At 42.1% G+C, this 20,702-nt stretch overlaps 1 protein-coding gene across 1 annotated transcript in view; it reads right to left on the bottom strand.

Annotated features, from left to right (window-relative positions):
* brdt (bromodomain, testis-specific) overlaps nt 1–20,702 on the bottom strand; it is a 136,498-nt gene that overhangs the window by 42,130 nt on the left and 73,666 nt on the right. Inside the window, exons 8-12 of the mRNA XM_072274595.1 lie at nt 17,832–18,017; nt 10,473–10,660; nt 6,313–6,605; nt 6,098–6,217; nt 5,879–6,010 (exon numbers count right to left, since the gene is read on the bottom strand). Coding sequence (XP_072130696.1) covers nt 5,879–6,010; nt 6,098–6,217; nt 6,313–6,605; nt 10,473–10,660; nt 17,832–18,017 — 919 coding nt within the window. The remainder of the gene's footprint in view (nt 1–5,878; nt 6,011–6,097; nt 6,218–6,312; nt 6,606–10,472; nt 10,661–17,831; nt 18,018–20,702) is intronic.

Here is a 20,702-nt window from a genome sequence, read left to right as displayed (position 1 = left end):
TGATTTGGCTGTTTGGATTCACAACTAGCTTGCCTATAAAAGACAGGGTTGTGCTCGAAGGGACTTACTCTAGCTTAAAATCTGGATTAATAGAGTTCCATTGGGATTTGTACTGGGACATCTGCTGTTTGTGATGTATATAAATGATCTGGATGAGAATGTACTGTAGCTGGGTGCATTAGTAAGTTTGCAGATGATACAAAGATTGGTGGTGTTGTGGATAGTGTAGAAGACTGGCAAAGAATACAGTGGGATACAGATCTGTTGCAGATATGGGTGGAGAAATGGCAGATTGATTTTAACCCAGCCAGATGTATCACACCTTGATAGATCAGATTCCAAGAAACAACATACCATTAAGGGCAAAATCCTTGACAGTGTTGATCAGCGAGATCTTGGGGTCCAAGTTTATAGATCCCTGAAAGTGGCTAACAGGTTGGTAGGGTGGTTAAGGCATGAAAGGTTCATTTATTATCAAAGTATTTATACAGTATATAACTCAGACTCATCTTCTCCAGATTGCCATGAAACAAAGAAAACCAAGGAAGTCGTTCAAAGAAAGAAAAACATCCAACCTCCCTCCTCACATTAAAAAAATTACACAACCACATCAAACGGCAACAAGAACATCAAACCACAAACCCCCAACCCTCTCCCCCGCATAAACAACAAATCGTACCAAACGGCAACAAGAAAAAGGGTGAAACACAGAATGCAAAAAAGAGACTGAATCAAATCAATCTGAACAATTTGACAGTTCACAACCCAATTCATAACTTGCAGAACTTCAGAAACATTCAACAACAGCATCCAGGGAAAGAAAGAGACCACTTGAACGCAGAGGCTTTCCGAGATCCGTCACACGCCGACACCTTATCCAGCAGTAGCAAGAAATCTGTCACAGCAGCGAGCAAGGAGCAGGTCACCAGCACTGACCACCTGCTCACCTCTGCATTTGCCTTGATGTTTCAGTCACCCTCTTTGCTTTAATCGGCGAGAAATGGAGTTGATCGTGGACTTGCACTGTCTCTGAGCTTCCTTGCCTCGAGTCCACTCGCGATCGTCTCACGGAATTTTCTTGGAGGCTGCAAAGCGTTAGATCACTCAATCTCCATATTGTAAGCTGCAGGCTCCAACAGTTCCAGGAACACATTTAAGATTTAAAAAAAACGTAGAAAAGAGAAATGAACAGTTCTGTGGACTATTTGGAAGACATTGCCTGAGGAAATTTTATTCGCTAGTGCATCTTGACTGGATCTTTATAGTCAAGGCATTGAGTTCTAAAGATAGGAAAATATATTGCAGCTTTATAAAATTCTAGTTGCATACAGTTCCAATAACCCCATTATAGGAAGGATGTTAAGGCTTCAGAGAGGGTACAGAAGAGGCTTACCAGGATGTTGTCTAGACTAGAGGGCATGTGCTATTTATTGAGAGGTTGGACAAACATAGAATATAGAATAGTACAGCACATTATAGGCCCTTCGGCCCACAATGTTGTGCCGACCCTTAAACCCTGCCTTCCATATGACGCCCCCCCATCTTAAATTCCCCCATATACCTGTCTGGTAGTCTCTTAAACTTCACAAGTGTACCTGCCTCCACCACTGACTCAGGCAGTGCATTCCATGCACCAATCACTCTCTGAGTAAAAAACCTTCCTCTAATATCCCCCTTGAACTTCCCACCCCTTACCTTAAAGCCATGTCCTCTTGTATTGAGCAGTGGTGCCCTGGAGAAGAGGCGCTGGCTATCCACTCTATGTATTCCTATTATCTTGTACACCTCTATCATGTCTCCTCTCATCCTCCTTCTCTCCAAAGAGTAAAGCCCTAGCTTCCTTAATCTCTGATCATAATGCATACTCTCTAAACCAGGCAGCATCCTGGTAAATCTCTTCTGTATCCTTTCCAATGCTTCCACATCCTTCCTATAGTGAGGCGACCAGAACTGGACACAGTACTCCAAGTGTGGCCTAACCAGAGTTTTATAGAGCTGCATCGTTACATCACAACTCTTAATCTCTATTCCTCCACTTATGAAAGCTAACACCCCATAAGCTTTCTTAACTACCCTATCTACCTGTGAGGCAACTTTCAGGGATCTGTGGACATGTACCCCCAGATCCCTCTGCTTCTCCACACTACCAAGTATCCTGCCATTTACTTTGTACTCTGCCTTGGAGATTGTCCTTCCAAAGTGTACCATCTCACACTTCTCCGGGTTGAACTCCATCTGCCACTTCTCAGCCCACTTCTGCATCCTATCAATGTCTCTCTGCAATCTTCGACAATTCTCTACAATATCTACAACATCACTAACCTCTGTGTCATCTGCAAACTTGCCAACCCACCCTTCTACCCCCACATCCAAGTCGTTAATAAAAACCACAAAAAGTAGAGGTCCCAGAACAGATCCTTGTGGGACACCACTAGTCACAATCCTCCAATCTGAATGTACTCCCTCCACCACGACCCTCTGCCTTCTGCAGGCAAGCCAATTCTGAATCCACCTGGCCAAACTTCCCTGGATCCCATGCCTTCTGACTTTCTGAATAAGCCTACCATGTGGAACCTTGTCAAATGCCTTACTAAAATCCATGTAGATCACATCCACTGCACTACTCTTATCTATATGCCTGGTCACCTCCTCAAAGAACTCTATCAGTCTTATTAGACACGGTCTGCCCTTCACAAAGCCATGCTGACTGTCCCTGATCAGACCATGATTCTCTAAATGCCCATAGATCCTATCTCTAAGAATCTTTTCCAACAGCTTTCCCACCATAGACATAAGGCTCACTGGTCTATAATTACCCGGACTATCCCTACTACCTTTTTTGAACAAGGGGACAACATTCGCCTCCCTCAAATCCTCCGGTACCATTCCCGTGGACAACGAGGACATAAGGATCCTCAGCAATCTCTTCCCTTGCCACATGGAGCAGCCTGGGGAATATTCTGTCAGGTCATTATTGTTTTTTTCTGGAGCGGTGGAAACAGAGGGGAGATCTAATAGAGGTTTATAAGATTATGAGAGGCAAAGACAGAGTAGACAGACAATACCTTTTTCCAAGGGTTTTAATGTCTAATACCAAAGGGCATGCATTTCAGGTGAGAGGAGGCAATTTCAAAGGAGATGTTAGGGTCAAGTTGTTTTTTTTTAAATATACACACAGTGGAGAGTGCCTGGAATGTACATCCTGGGGTGGTGGTAGAGGCAAAAACATTAAAGACTTCTAAGAGACATTTAGACAGGCACATGAAAGTGAGGAAGCACATGGACATTGTGTAGGCAGAAGAGGTTAGCTTAGTTTGCCATTTGATTACTAATTTAAATGGTTTGGCACAACATTCCAAAGGGCCTGTTTCTGTGCTGTACTGTCCATGTCCTATGTCGACAAGTGAAGTGTTGCAGTTTGGGAGGGCAAACCAGTGTAGTACTTACTGAGGAGTGCTGTAGAACAAAGGGATCTGGGACTACTGATCAAGAATTCCATGGAAGTGGTGACACAGGTAGATAGGGTTGTAAAGTGAGCTTTTGGCAGAATGGTTTTCATAAATCAAGAGTATTGAATACAGGAGTTGAAGTTGTAGAAGATGATAGTGAGGCCAAATTCGGAGTATTGTGCACAGTTTCTTATCAATAGGAAAGATATCAATAAGATTGAAAGAGTGCAAAGAAAGTTTACAGGGGTGTTGCTGGGATTTAAGGACCTGAGTTATAAGGAAATATTGAATTGGTTTGGACTTTACAATTAAAACATGCATCTGGAACACATTATGGAAGTAATTGGAAAGATCACTCAAACACTTACCTCTTCACTTAAGGGTGAGTGCTTAACTTGCATATAAAATATTTGCAAATCCATGGCTTTTCTTTTATTTCCTTCAATTAAAAGGAAGCATAGTAAAAACTAACTAAAACCATTCAAGGTTTCTTCTACTCTGCTTCAAATCAAGCAAGAGTGTAGCTAATTATATTTGCACAATGCATTGTCGTCCATGTCCTGAGCGACCATTTTTCCCTCAATGATTTTCAAATTTACATCAGATCTAACACAAGATAAATGATTTAAATATATTTATTGCGTGATCCATCAAATAGTCTAAACACTGAATGAGGAGAAGTCTACATACTAAATTGCATTTTCATTGGACACATTTTAGAAAAATTTACCACTTATCTGTACAAGGTAAGTTTGTCTAATGGGCTAATTGGCTCCTTTGCTATCTGTAATTAAATCCATAAATTATTTTGCAAAATCTCTTAGAGTCAGAAAACAGGATGAGATTAGAAGCAGTGTTTCAATCAGTGCTTAAGTTCTCATTTAGTAGGATTTAGGTCACAGATTTTAGCTCCAGTAACCATACAAATGATGTAACAATTACAATTTCCATCAATGTACTCAAGTTTTAACTGTTCTTCTTGACAGAACAAGCTTATTGAAGAATTACAAATACAGAATGCAAAAAGAAAATACTTGGAATCAAATGACTCCAGCAGAGGCCTAAACAAAACAAAAAAATCAGTTAGCGATGCTCTACCTGGAGAAGACACTATTTGCTGAATACTGCAGTAATTTATAACCTTGATACATTAGTATCATAATATTGAATGGCAAACCCATTCTATTATAAAGATGATTATCTATCCATATTGCAGATCAGGTGTGAGTAAGGAAGCTACAACACATTTACTAGAAGCTCAAAATCTGTTAAGAGATTATTGTTAATATTTGTGCAGCTCTGAAAATGGAAAAGCAAATGCACTACCTTGTGGTCTTTTTTTCTTAAAGAGATGATACAAATGCTCTGATCGTATAGTCATCAAAATACTACAATCATTTTGTTCCTGTCATAGACTACTGCCTGAACCACTTGCTGTAGATTACTCACTGTACATGGAGATCAGCTCTTCAATGTTCTGCCAGCCTATTTGCTTGCACCTAGCTGCTGTGTTCATAGCTGTATCAGCCATGAACACAGCAGCCGTTCAAAAGGTTCATGAGTGTTACAATATTGTGCTGAAGGTGTACCACAGAGTGAAAATAATAAAATATCACTTTCAAGTGACTTGTCACAATTTCCACATGGTTGACTGTCTTTTCATGTCATACTAGGCACTTTGCTACAAAAAGAAAATCACAAATTACAAATATATATATATATATATTTTGAACATAGAAGATTACAAAAATGTTAATGGTGAACTCCAGTTATTTTTTTTAAGTCATAAGCATTTATATTTAAGGTTTTAGTCATTGCTGATTGATTGGGTGGTAAAATGGGAAAAGGCAAGAAATGCTAAAAATACAAAGCCAGTCATCCTGAACTTCTGAAGAGATATGACAAAGTCTAGGTAATACATTATTTCATATGACAGGTGGAGATTTTAACTATGACCCAAGTTTCTCTTCAGAATTGCTGGCTTGATATGTATCTTCAGAATCTGTAGCTGTCTTTACACATAAATTTGTTGCCTATTACAAAGTATACTCCGGTGCTCAAAATTCCCCTTCTGGGTGAAAACATTGCCACACTTACTGGCTAAAGCATCGGAATTTTAAAAAAATTGACTTTTTTTTTTTAAGATGGGGATATGACGGGCTTTTCCTCACAATATTTGAATGAAAGACATTACAATGCAAGTACTGTATTGGTGTGCACAAGATCTTTCTCAATCCCCCCCCCACTCATTATGGAATCACTTTCAGCCTCCAATGTTGTGTTAAGCAGGACTGAAGTTAACCATTTCAGTTTTCTGTACTGACTCCATAATAAACGTAACATTAAGAGTCACTGTGAGCAACAGAGGTGGGATTGAAGTGATTAAACATCTGACTGCATTTATTTACAGACAGAGGTTGACATCTAACCTGGTTCAGAATCACTGCTAGATGAAGAACTAGAGTCACTACTGCTGCTGTCACTTTCAGAGTCCGAGGAACTGCTGCTGTCACTTAATCTGGGAAATCCACCCCTTCCTTCTGCCGGATCGTTCTTTTGAGCTGTTAAAAATAATAAAAGCATACTGAATTCAAATATGAATGGCCTGAGCAGAATAATATTACTGCATTAGCATACCAAGTACATACATATTTTTGCTTGCTTCTTTCCAGAATTCAGATGTCCGGTCATATCCTGTAACCTTTTCTCTAGCTCTTGTTTTCTTTCCAATTGAATTTCTTCCTTAGATCTTCCTGGTGCTTTCTTTGCTACACAATACAACACCATCAAAGAAATAAAAAGGAAAATAAACTACCCACCATTCTAAATAAGAAAATTACACACAAGAGAATTTAATACTCACAAACAAGATTTTTTTGTTTGTTTCTTAGACATGTCATAACATATCTTTCCAGTTCTCTTAGTGTTGATGGTTTTAAAGTTTCAAAGTCAATTTCTATTTCGTCTGGATCAGAGTCTCTCAAGGATAGCTCCTTTGACTGTATTATGTGGACAACACGCCCCAGTTTGTCACCAGGAAGCTTATTTATGTCAAGACTCAGTTGCCTCTTTTCATCATAAGTCATTGGCTTAGCATTATCCTCTTCTTCTGAATCACACAAAATAGGAGCTTTCTGCTTCATTTTCTTTGACTGCCTGTATAATTAAGTACATTCACTAGCAAAGTTAGCAGCTTTAAACAGTCCTCCTCAACATTTCAGCTAGAAATATTTAGTACACAGTGTAGTGGTTAGTACAACGCTTTACAGTACAGGCGACCCAAGTTCAATTCCTACCACTGCCTGTAAGGAGTTTGGATGCTTTCCCCATGACTGTGTAGGTTTCCTCACGGTGCTCCAGTTTCCTCCCACAGTTGAAAAGCATACTGGTTGGTAGGTTAATAGGTCATTGTAAATTGTCCTTTGATTAGGCTAGCATTAAACTGGGGGGTTGCTGGGTGGCGTAGCTTGAGGAGCTGGAAGGGCCCATTCCATGCTGTATCTCAATAAAAGGAGGATTTCGTGCCTAATATAGGAAAGATGTGGTTAAATTGGAAAGAGTTCAGAAAAGATTTATGATGTTCTGGTCAGGTTTACAGGCCTGCATTAGACAAATGAAGGGCAACATTGAGAGATATTTGAAATTAGGAGAGGCATAAAGTGGACAGTAACAATCTTTTCTCTCCCGAGTATGAGAGTCCAAAACTAGGTAGCACAGATTTATGGTGAACGTAGAACAGTACAGCCCAGTACCAGCCTTTCAGCTTATTATGTTGCACTTGCTTGTATAAACCTACTCCACAATCAATCTAACCATTCCCCTGCACAGACAATACCTTACATCCATGCAAGAAAAATACTGTGTACGAGGGAAGTATAGTCCTATTATTTCAGCTTCTACAACCAGCCCCAACAGCGAGTTCCAGGCATCCAGACTGAGGTCAGTTCAACATTCAAAGTAAACTTATCATCAAAGTACGCATAGGTCATCATATACTTCCTTACCAAGATGGCACTGGCCACCTCCAGCAATGCCTTGCAGGCAGCTCACAAAATTACCACATACTTCATTACATACATTTCTTCTGAACTGTGATCATTGCAGTCTGTACTTTAAGGGACGTACTTTTGAACTGTTTGAACAAACTGGTGATTTTGCGATTTCCTGGGAAATTCGGTGAACTAGACTCTTGAAAATGCATGTATGGCAGGGGCAGCCATCACTGGGGGTGGACACTGTATTGAGGCCTGACAGCGGAAGACAAACCTGTCCTTGGCTCCATTACTCTGCACCAATTGAAACATCGAACAAGATTAAAGTCACCAAGGCCGAAGGCAGAAGTTTTTAAACCTGCCTGCACTTGACTAGTCTCCCTCTCTTCTTGCTACTACAATCAGAAGGGAAGTGCAGGAGCCTTGGATCCCACCTGGTCAGGTTCGGGAGCAGCTGTTGCCCTAAATCCATCAGGCTCCTGGACTGGCTTCCTGTGTCTCTGTGCTGAACTATCTCTATAGCCGTGGACTCACTTTCGGGGGCACTACAGTTTGTTCTGTGTGTTATTTAATTGTTTTTTTAAAAAACTATTTGCGTGACTGTTCCTCTTTTGCACATTGGCTGTGTGGTGGTCTTTTGTTGTGTGTGTTTTCTTGTGGATTGTATCTCTTTGTTTTGTGGCTGTCTGCAAGAAGATGAATCTGAAGGTTTTATATGGTACACATACTTTGATAAAAAATGTACTTTGATCCTTAAATGTTGAGCTTTAGGATTAATTTTCTTGCAGTCATCTACAGGGAAACATTTTTAAAAAAAAAACTACATGCAAACAAACAACCAATGTGCAAAAGACAACAAACTGCACAAATAAAAATAATAGATAACATGAGTTGTAAAGAGTTCTTGAAAGTGAATCTGTCGATTGTAATATCAGTTCAGAGTAGTGGTGAGTGAAATTATCCGCACTGGTTCAGGTGCTTGATGGTAGTAGGATAATAACTGCTCTCAGGAGGGGAAAGATTTAAGAGCACTGGGCAGCAGCATTTTCTATACAGAAGGTGATGAGTATATGGAATGAGATGCCCAAAGAAGTGGTTGAGACAGGTACAATAGTATCATTTAAGATACCTAAGACATGCCCTCTTCACGCTGTTACTGTCAGAAAGGAGGGACAGAAGCCTGAAGGCACACACTCAGCGATTCAGAAATAGCTTCTTTCCCTCTGCCATCTGATTCCTAAATGGACATTGAACCCTTGGACGCTACCTCACTACCTTTTAAATTTTGTTTTGCACCACATATTTTAACTTAATCATTTAATAGACATACATATAGTATATATACACTTAATGCAACTTAGTTTTTTTTTCCTATTTATCATGTATTTCATTGTACTGCTGCTGTAAAGTTAACAAATTTCACGACATACGGCAATGATATTAAACCTGATTCTGAAGATCTATATTCTGTTGCGTTCTTTGAAAGTCCTACACAATATTCACAACTCTACCAATTTTTGTGTTAACAAACTTACTAAACCACCCTTCTACAGTTTCATTCAAGTCATTTTATACAGTATATCAAAAACTACAAAGGCTCCAGTATTGTTCCCTTCTGATTAAGATGCATAAACTTAAGGCATAATGCTTCACATCTAAAGGATATTTAAATGCCTTTTGGTAATCACTTAAAATATGACAGTTGCAACCAGTTTAAAAGTGCTCAGGATGACAAATGTTACAATCTGTAACTGAAAGCAATGTAATTTACAAAGTTCCAGTAGAATTCTTCCAGAAAAAATCTCAGTAACCTGAACAATGAAATTAGAGCACAACAATTCAGATCTTTGTTCTTTTCCTTTTAACCCATTTCAATAATTACTGGAGCAGCAATATGTCACCGCTTTGACTTCATATATTTCTTGTACGATGGCTTAACTTCATGACAAAAAGAGGTAAAAATAGCAAACTATTGCACAATAAACAAAGAATTAAATGTAAATATAATCTAGATAGAAAATGAAATAAAGAAAAGAAATTGAAAATGGCTTGAGAGGGAATAAGGGACAAAGGAAGGAAAAAGGTCCCTGAAGGGGCTGCAGGAGAGCAGCACCAATCATCATGAACTCCCACCACCCAGGTAATGCTTCCTTCTCACTGCTGCCATCGGAAAGGTGGTGCAAGAGCCTCAGGACTCACACTACCAGGATTAGGAATAGTTATTACTGTGCAACCATCAGGGTCCTGAACCAGAGGGAATAGCTTCACTTACCCCATTGACTGAACTGTCACAACATGTTCTTGATACTTATTTTTTTTAAATAATTATTTCCTTTTTTTCCTTTCTTTTTGCATTAGCACAGTTTGTCACCTTTTGTACACTGGCTGCCTGCCCTGTTGGTGCAGTCTTTCATTGATTCTATTATAGTTATTGGATTATTTAAGTATAGCCGCAAGAAAATGAATCTCAGGGTTATACATGGTATCATATATGTACTTTGATAATAAATTGACTTTGAACTTTTTCAAAATGTTGCAAAGTAACAAGAAGAGTTTGTTGATATTTTAAGAGTCAGTGTTGGGGTGGGTTATAAGAAGCACAGATGAACTGGCCATCATATATTGTACTATGGAGCTCCAGACAGATGTGCTATCACATTTGTAATATTTGAAATACAGGACTAAGTTTCACATATTTGATGTGTAGTGAATTTTTAAAAATGATTTAAAAGGTTGGTCAATATTTTCATTTCATCATCAAATAGAGAATAATCTGCAGTCTCACCACAATAGAGTGGCTCCCAAGATTGCTGACTACAAGAAAACCTCTGTCCATGTGAAATGATTTCTGTTATGCTACATTTCTCAGTCACCATATTCAGTGAGCTCTTAAATAATTCCAGCACTTCTGTCTGCACCACTGCTTGGGAACTCCCTGTTCTGTATTAAATTAAATAGCACTGTTTCCTGGAATGGACAAGTGCAAGCAGAAGAACACAAGGTGGAAAAGTGTATTAAAATTTTACAGTACCTGATTTCCAAAGTGGCTTTATTAGATTTCTTTTTCTGCGATTGCTTGGATTGTATTTTCTTCCATTCCAAATTTTTAGATTTATTTTTATCTTTTTTCTTCTTTTCCTTTCTGTCTTTGCTTTTTTTCTTCAGCTTAGAGAGTGGAATCCGTGTTAATGCTGCAAGCTGCTCATGTACTGCTTTCAACTGGCAGAAATAATAGAATTAATCATAGTATTGACAGACTCTTGATAAGGTGAATTTATATTCACAGGAGGGATTACTAAAGCTTTTTTGTAAACTTTCTTTAGTGTCTCTACTTAACTAACACAGTTTCCTATAAATATATGCACTAATAAAACGTGGCCAAGATGTTCCTGTGTGATGCCCACAACTTCTATTCTTAAGACATCAACCACATATCTGAGTGGCCTTGGAGGTCTGAAACTATAATTTGCATTATTTCTGTTCTTATTCACTTCAGCAACACAGGATCGACCCCATCGAGACCAGGTGATATCACGAACATAATACAGCACCCCTTATAGTACTTTAGATACATCTCCAAGCATTGTACCAGAGTTCTTAAATAAATGTTGCTACCCTCCTCCATGTATAATTTTAGCGGCATCCGTTAATCAGTGAGACCATGGATTTGCGCCTTGGAAGGTTTCCAGGGCACAGGCCTGGGCAAGGTTGTATGGAAGACCAGCAGTTGCCCATGCTGCAAGTCTCCCCTCTCCATGCCACCGATGTTGTCCAAGGGAAGGGCATTAGGACCCATACAGCTTGGCACTGGTGTCATCGCAGAGCAATGTGGTTAAGTGCCTTGCTCAAGGCCAAACATGCTGCCTCAGCCAGGGCTCGAACTAGCGACCTCCAAATCACTAGATGAACGCCTTAACCACTTGGCCACGGGCCAACATGCAATACATGCAACATGTATTACTACTCACTTAAACACATTGTAAACAGAACTATTATGTCTTTTGTTTGAACTTGTTGTCTACTTTGCTATTCATTTCATAAGTATTGTATGCAGAAATAATGCCATTCATTTCATAAGTATTGTATGCAGAAATAAAAGAACAGGAAAATTGTAAAACTTTACAAATTCATTGCTGATATATTCAATTATTACACTAAATTATTGCACTAAATATATTTACATCTGCAGCTCAGTAATCAAAGAATTCATGCATTGTACCAAATGTATACGAAGCACACCCCAGCTGATAACTTCTCAAAATCCACACCACCATGTCTGATTTCTTATGTTTCTAACTTATCAGTTCTAATACTACACAAACTTCCGTCCTCTGCATCTGTTCTTTAATGCTTAATCTAATTTGGTAGCACTTGGGAAACAAGATAAAATTGTCAGAAAAAGTAGAAGAGTTTCATATATAAAAAAAAGTGTAGAAGAACTAGAACACAGATTCAGGGCAGAAAATTACCAAGAAAAACAAATCTAATGAGTTTTTCTTAAATATTATTTTTCACAGTAATATTATAGATCTATTTGTAATGAGAGCAAATTTCTTTAGTAGACAATTTTATTTCTTCCATTTACCTTCATCCCAACTCCATTTAATTTATTATAATCAAGAATTGGTGCTCTAGGGAAAAAAAAAGTCATCTGTTAGTCTTGCGAGACCATGGATCTGCACCTGGAAAGTCTTCACTCTCCAGGGCACAGGCCTGGCCAAGGTTGTATGGAAGACAGGGAGTTGCCCATGCTGCAAGTCTTCGCTCTCCACAACATCAATGTTGTCCAAGGGCAAAGGCCAATATAGCTTGGCACCAGTGTCGTCGCAGGGCACTGTGTGATTAAGTGCCTTGCTCAAGGACACAACACGCTACCTTGGCTGGGGCTCAAACTCACGATCTTCAGGTTGCTAGCTGAATGCCTTAACCATTTGGCCACGTGCCCTCTAGGAAAACTCATGTCAAATTCCTTAATAATTATTCCATCACCTTCTTATTGCTGCTGTTTTTTTCATTAGGAGGCAGAGTGCCATTAATCAACATGCACAAAACGCTGGAGGAACTCAGCAGGTCAGGCAGCATCCGTGGAAACGAACAGTCATTTCGGGCAGAAACCCTTCATCAGCACTGAAGAGGGAGTGGGGCAGGTGGGGGGAGGGGGGGGGGAAGGAGAAGGCAGGTAGGTGCCAGGTGAAAAACCAGTAAGGAGAGAGATCAAGGGGTGGGGGAGGGGATAGGTAGGAAAGGTGAAGGAGGAATAGGGGAAAGCACAATGGGTAGTAGAAGGGGGTGGAACCATGAGGGAGGTGATAGGCAGCTGGAGGAGGGGGCAGAGTGAAACTGGGATGGGGGAGGGGGGGGAGAATTACTGGAAGTTGGAGAATTCAATATTCATGCCGAGGGGCTGGAGACTACCCAGACAGTATATGAGGTGTTGTTCCTCCAACCTGAGTTTAGCCTCATCATGGCAGTAGAGGAGGCCATGTATGGACATATCTGAATGGGAGTGGGAAGCAGGGTTGAAGTGGGTGGCTACTGGGAGACCCTGTCTGTTGTGGCGGACAGAGTGGAGGTGCTTGACGAAGCGGTCCCCCAATCTGCGTCGGGTCTCACTGATGTAGAGGAGGCCGCACTGGGAGCACCAGATGCAATAGATGACCCCAACAGACTCACAAGTAAAGTGTTGCCTCACCTGGAAGGACTGTTTGGGGCCCTGAATGGTGGCAAGAGAGGAGGTGTAGGGGCAGGTGTAGCACTTACACTTACAGGGATAAGTGCTGGATGGGAGATCCGTGGGGAGGGACATGTGGACCAAGGAGTCGCAGAGGGAATGATCCCTGTGGAAAGAGGAGAGGGGTGGAGAGGGAAAGATGTGCTTAGTGGTGGGGTCCTGTTGAAGGTGGCGGAAGTTGCGGAGGATAATGTGCTGGATCCGGAGGGGTGGTAGGTGAGAACAAGGGGAACTCTGTCCCTGTTGTGGTGACGGGAGGAGGGGGTGAGGGCCAAAGTGCAGGAAATGGAGGAGATGCGGGTAACGGCATCATTGATGACAGCAGAAGGGACACCACAATCCTTAAAGAAAGAGGACATTTGAGATGTCCTTGAACGGAAAGCCTCATCCTGGGAGCAGGTGCGGCAGAGACAGTGGAATTGGGAATAGTATTTTTGCACGTGGCAGGGTCCTGTGATCATTCCCTCCGGGACTCCTTGGTCCATATGTCCCTCCCCACGGATTTCCCACCCGGCACTTATCCCTGTAAGCGTAAGTGCTACACCTGTCCCTACACCTCCTCTCTCACCACCATTCAGGGCCCCAAACAGTCCTTCCAGGTGAGGTAACACTTCAATTGTGAGTCTGTTGGGGTCATCTATTGCATCTGGTGCTCCCTGCACGGCCTCCTCTACATCGGTGAAACCCAACGCCGACTGGGGGACCACTTCGTCAAGCACCTACGCTCCATCCGCCACAACAGACAGGATCTCCCAGTTGCCACCCACTTCGACTCTGTTTCCCATTCGGATATGTTCATACATGGCCTCCTCCACTGCCATGAGGCCAATCTCAGGTTGGAGGAGCAACACCTCATATACCGTCTGGGTAGTCTCCAGTCCCTTGGCATGAACATTGAATTCTCCCACTTCTGATAATTCCTCCCCCTTCCTTCCCCCATCCCAGTTTCACTCTGCCCCCCCTCCAGCTGCCTACTACCTCCCTCATGGTTCCGCCTCCTTCTACTACCCATTGTGTTTTCCCCTATTCCTTCTTCACCTTTCCTGCCTATCACCTCCCTGCTTCCCCTCCCCCACCTCTTTATCTTTCCCCTTACTGGTTTTTCACCTGGAACCTACCAGCCTTCTCCTTCCCACCCTCCCCCCACCTTCTTTATAGGGCCCCTGCCCCCTCCCTCTTCAGTCCTGACATAGGGTCTCAGCCCGAAACGTTGACTGTTCATTTCCACGGATGCTGCCTGACCTGCTGAGTTCCTCCAGCATTTTGTGTGTGTTGCTTTGACCCCAACATCTGCAGAATATTTTGTTTGTGCCATTAATCAAATCCTATTATAATACCCAAAAGATAATGTTAAAGAAACAAAATCCAATTCAAATAACTATAAGATTAATAGCTTATTTATTGGAACCAAAACATGGAAACAAAGCAGACAAACAGTTTTAATTATACATTGTTTAACTCTTGCCCGTATTCAAAGTTCAAACTACATTATCAAAGTACGTATACAGTATACAATCCTGACATTTGTCTTCCCACAGACAGCCATAAAACAAAGAAATACCATGGAATCTGTTCAAAGAAAACATCAAACATGCAAAAGAAAACATCAAACATGCAAAAAAAAACAAGTCACACTAACAGCAAAAAAAAATGAGTGAAAAAAACACAATATAAACATCAAACCACAGAGTCACTAAAGCAGACGCTGATTATGCAGTTTAGATCAGTTCAACTCAGTGCTGTGTTGTTTGTTGATGGTGCCCACAGGCTTCAGAGCCTGTCTGTCCTGATCAAAATCGCTCAAGATAGCAATAGGAAAACAAGTAACCAGAAACACATAACATGAACTATAGAGTCCAATTCACATCGATTAAACCTTTCCAAAGGTCCTGGCACCAGCAAGGAGAGAGAGAGGGGAAAAACCCAGTCGAACACAAGCACCTTCCTTTGGGTGCTGCAAGTGGGAGACCAATCACATGCAGGCACTTCCCTGCATGAGGGGGGGGGAGAGAGAGGGGGGGGGGAGAGAGGGGGGGGGAGAGAGGGGGGGAGAGAGAGGGGGGGAGAGAGAGGGGGGGAGAGAGAGGGGGGGAGAGAGAGGGGGGGAGAGAGAGGGGGGGAGAGAGAGGGGGGAGAGAGAGGGGGGAGAGAGAGGGGGGAGAGAGAGAGGGGGGGAGAGAGAGGGGGGGAGAGAGAGGGGGGGAGAGAGAGGGGGGGAGAGAGAGGGGGGGGAGAGAGAGGGGGGGAGAGAGAGGGGGGGAGAGAGAGGGGGGGAGAGAGAGGGGGGGAGAGAGAGGGGGGGAGAGAGAGGGGGGGAGAGAGAGGGGGGGAGAGAGAGGGGGGGAGAGAGAGGGGGGGAGAGAGAGGGGGGGAGAGAGAGGGGGGGAGAGAGAGGGGGGGAGAGAGAGGGGGGGAGAGAGAGGGGGGGAGAGAGAGGGGGGGAGAGAGAGGGGGGGAGAGAGAGGGGGGGAGAGAGAGGGGGGGAGAGAGAGGGGGGGACTAGTCAAATGCAGGCAGACGGCACTGACCACCCACTCACAGAGACACACAAAGAAAATAGGCTGGCTACTTTGCTATTCTACACACGCATATTGTATGTAGAGATAAAAGAACAGGAAAACTGTAAAACTTCTTCAAATTCATTCCTGATATATTCAATGGGGCCCTCATTGGTTTGAGATCTCCATCCTTAAAGACCATGTAATTTTTTTTTTAAGATTATGAGGACACACAGTCCTCTTTTATTGTCCTTTAGTAATGCATGCATTAAGAAATGATACAATGTTTCTCCAGAATATCACAGAAACACATGACAAAGCAAGACTAAAAAAAACTGACAAAAACCACATAATTATAACATATAGTTACAACAGTGCAAAGCAATACCGTAATTTGATAAAGAACAGACCATGGCACGGTATAAAGTCTCAAAGTCTCTTGAACTTCCCATCATCTCACGCAGACGGTGAACCTCCAGCACCGCCAACTTGCCGATGCAGCATCCTGGAAGCATCCGACCACTGTCCGACTCTGAGTCCGTCCGAAAACTCCAAGCCTCCAACCAGCTCTCCGACATCGAGCACCATCTCTGCCGAGCGCTTCGACCTCAGTCCCGGCAACAGGCAAAGCTGAGGATTTGGGGCCTTCCCCTCTGGAGATTCCGGACCACACAGTAGCAGCAGCAGCGAAGCGGGCATTTCAGAAGTTTCTCCAGGTGTTCCTCCGTGCTTCTCACGGCTGTCTCCATCAAATCAGGATTGTGCACGGCCCCTAGTTACACATACGATATCATTCGAACGGCCGCGCACGCTGCATCGCGCCGCCATCTTCTCCTCCCGCCTTCCTACATTTCATACGTTCACATCTCTGTTTCTTTAAGGAAGTGATAAACCAAGTGATGCAACGAAGCATTTTCCATCAACAAGTAATTTGCTAACTGGGTAGGTGGACGGAAGGTGGAAAATACAATCCAGTTTTCAATATTAGAAACAGGAAATAGATTTGACAACTCAAATACTGAATGTTGAAGATGGTGTCAGAATTTAGGCATTTTATCACTAGCTGCCAGAGGGGCTAGAGCTTCATCTAATTACATGCTAGAAAGTAATGATAAGCTGACAACAGATTCTGATATTCTTTGGAGAAGAGGAGAAAGCAAAACTACAAAAGGAATTAGTTGTTGAAATCTGCATCATCAACAAATCTCAAGTGAGTTCTTCCTACATCTCAAACCAAGAAACTGGAGTACTACATAGCTTACAAATACATCATCATGGAGTTGTACATTATAGAAACAGGCCTTTCAGCACAACTGGTCCATGGTGACCAGGGTGCCTGTCTAAACTAGTCCTATTTGCCTGTGCTTGGCCCTTATCCCCCTGAACCTTTCCTTTGATCAGTCCAAGACTCTTTTGCATGATGTTAATGTACCTGCCTTTAACACTTCATCTGGTAGCTCATTCCAAATCTCTTCCCTTTCACCTTAACCTATGCATTCAAGTGCTCAATTCTCCAGCCCCGGGAAAGAGTGTAGTACAGCACTGAATAACATAACATAACACAAGAAATAGGAGCAGGAGTAGACCATCTTGCCCATCTCTACCTACCTGCCTTTTCCCTATAACTCTTAATTCCTCTACTATGCAAAAACCTATCCAACCTTGTCTTAAGTATATTTACTGAGGTAGCCTCCACTATTTCATTGGGCACAGAATTCCAGATTCACCTCTCTCTGGAAAGAGCAATTCCTCCTCATCTCCGTCCCAAATCTACTCCCCTGAATCTCGAGGCTATGTCCCCTAGTTCTAGTCTCATCTACTAGTGGAAACAACTTTCCTGCCTCTATCTTATCCCTTTCATAATTTTATGTTTCTATAAGCATTCTTTTGAATGAAGCCCCTTGACTTAACTCGTCCATACTGACAACTAAGCTAGTCCCATTTGCCCCCAGCTGGCCCAGAAGCTTTGAAATCAGGGGTTCTCAACTTCTTACACCATGGAGGTCTGTTAACCCCAGATTGTGAACCCCTACTCTAAATCTTTCCAATCCAGTTGCTACAATACGCGAATGGGAAAAAGAATGAGTGAAATAAATGGCACAAAGTTGAGAAATTTTTAACGAAATCCTTTTAACAGTAGTCAAAGTACTTCTTTCCTTACTTGGTTTTCAAGCTGAGCAAGGCGCCTCTTCTGCTCTTTTGCTGAGCTTTCAGAACTACTTTCAGCAGAGGAACTTCCACTGCTATGTTCACTTGATGATTCAGCGATACGTGTTGTAGATTGTGCCAAAACTGTACTTTTTACGGGATTCTTACATAGTTTTGCAAAAAGCATCTCAAAAACATCCTATGTGAGAATGAATGAATGGGGGGGGGGGGAGGGAGAGAGGGGGAGAAAAAAAAGGACATGATAAAGCTCTGAATGGCAGCTTATCTACTCATTCCACACAAATCAGCAAATTTAAAGAAACCCACTGATGAAATTAACACTTAGAACTCAAGCCTTTCACCAGACCAGTATTCTTCAGTGCATAAATCACCATTAAATTAAAGCACATTTTCTGGACATGATTATAAAGCAAAACAACTGAGCCCATAGTAATAATTAGAATGAAAGTTTCAGGTTCATGTGAACCAAAATCTTATCAGTAATTCAAATTAGTGCAGCTCCAGTGAAACAATTCACTCATACATCAGAAATACTATGCTCTTGATATTAAGTTTCAATGTGTAGCTACACTTTTTAAATCAAGTTTCTTAATTTGTTCAGCTTTAATACTGCAGTATTTTCAATTTACTGGTTGATCCCTGCTACACAGAAGGGCCTTATGATGAAATTCAATTGTAGATTGGGCTCAGCACATAGGGAGATGCCAAACAAACTTTGCATTAAGAGATACAAAAAGATTGCAAGGACAAAATAACATTTTTTTTCCTTTTGTCATGGTTTCATTTCCTCAGTTTAGAAACTTTTAATGAAGGGTCTTCCTTCTACCAAAAATTAAACACTTGGTTTGGTTTTGCTTGTAAGGAAGGCATTGGCGGCAGCTGTTCCATTATGTCTTCCTACTCTGGTGGAATTGGAGTGCAGATAGCTTTACAATGAGGAGAGAAAACAGCATGTGCACATCTGTGGGTGCACAAAACTGAACAGAGTAAATTGCGTATTGCCTCCTGCAACTTGATTATCAACAGCTTCTTCCCCTCTGCCATTAGATTTCTGAATGGACAATGAACCCATGAACACTACCTCATTATATTTGCCTCTCTTTAACACTACTTTATTTATGTACCAAAGTTCAAAGTAAATTTATTATCAAAGTACATATATGTCATCCAGAGATTCATTTTCTTGCAGGCATACTCAATAAATCCAATAACTATAATAGAATCAAAGAAAGACTGTACTAACAGGATGGACAGCCACTGTGCAAAAGACAACAAATTGCAAATAAAAACTCCAATAATAATAATAAATAAAGCAATATAAGTTGAGAACATGAGATGAAGAGTCCTTGAAAATGAGTCCGTGGTTTGTGGGAACAGTTGTGATGGGGCAAGTGAAGTTGAGTGAAGCTAACCCCTCTGGTTCAAGAGTCTGGTGGTTGAGGGGTAATCACTGTTCCTGAACTTGGCAGTGGGAGTCCCGAGGCTCCTGGACCTTCTTCCTGATGGCAGCAGCACAAAGACAGCACGTCCTGAATGGTGAGGATCCCTGATGATGGATGCTGCTTTCCTGTGTCAATGCTCCATGTAGAAATGTTCAATGGTGGGCAGGGCTTTACCCTTGATGGACTGGGCCACATACACTACTTTTCGTAGGATATTCTGTTCAAGGGCATTGGTGTTTCCATACCAGGATCTGATGCAGCCAGTCAATGCACTCTCCACTATACATCTATAGAAGTTTGTCAAAGCTTTAGATCTAATGCAGAATCTTCAGACTCCTAGGGACAGCGCTGTTGTGCTTTATTCGTAATTGCATTTGTGTGCTGGGTCCAGGACAGATCCTCTGAAATGATAACACTGAGGGATTTAAAGTTGCTGACCCTCTCTACCTCTAACCCCCTGATGAGGACTGGCTCATCGACCTCTGGTTTCTTCCTCGTGAGAGAATAATCACCTCCTTGGTCCTGCTGACAATGAGTGAGTGGTTGCTGGTGCGTTGCATCTCAGCCAAGTTTTCATTCTCCCTCTTATGTGCTGATTTGTCACCACCTTTGTTTTAGCCAATGACAGTGGTGTCATCAGCAAACTTGAATTGTGCAATTGGAGCTGTGCTTAGCCAGAGGACTAAGCACACAGCCTTGCGGTGCACCTGTGCTGACGGAGGTTGTTGTGGAGGAGATGTTGTTGATAATCCAAACTGACTGGGGCCTGTAAGCAAGGAAATAGAGGGTCCAATTGCACAAGGAGGTATTGAGGCCAAGGTCTTGAAGCTTTTTAAATTAATTTTGAGGGGATTGCCATCCAGATGTTCCAGGGTTGAGTGAAGAGAAAATAAAATGACATCTTTAGAGGACCTGTTGTGTTGGTAGGCAAACTGGAGCAGATTCAAGTTACTTCTCAGGCAGAAGTTGATAGGTTTCATCACCAACCTCTCAAAATACTTCATCCCTGTGGGTGCAAGTGCTGCTGGATGATAGCCATTGGGACAGGTTACCAAGTTCTTCTTGGGCACTGGTATAATTGAAGCCTGCTTAAAGCAGATGGATACCTCAGAGTGTTGAAGTGAGAGGTTAAAGGTCTCAGTGAAGACTTCAGCATGGGTCTTCTTTACTACCTGGTTAAGTACCCCAAACTGGCCAGATGCCTTCTGTGGGTTCGCCCTCCTTCGCTCTCACATCGGTCTCAGAGACTGAAATCACAGGATCATCAGGGACTGTTGGAGTTTGTGATGGTTCTTCCATGTTTTGATGGTCAAAGCAAGCATAGAATGCATTAAGCTCAACTGGAAGGAAAGCACTGTTGTTACCCATGTCACTTATTCTCACTTTATAAGAGATGATAGCATTCAAGCCCTGTCACAGAT

This window comes from Mobula birostris, chromosome 12 (genome assembly GCF_030028105.1).
Source record: "Mobula birostris isolate sMobBir1 chromosome 12, sMobBir1.hap1, whole genome shotgun sequence".
Lineage (NCBI taxonomy): Eukaryota > Metazoa > Chordata > Chondrichthyes > Myliobatiformes > Myliobatidae > Mobula > Mobula birostris.
Note: the sequence above shows the minus strand (reverse complement) of the source record. Positions and strands in the feature narration are given on the sequence as shown.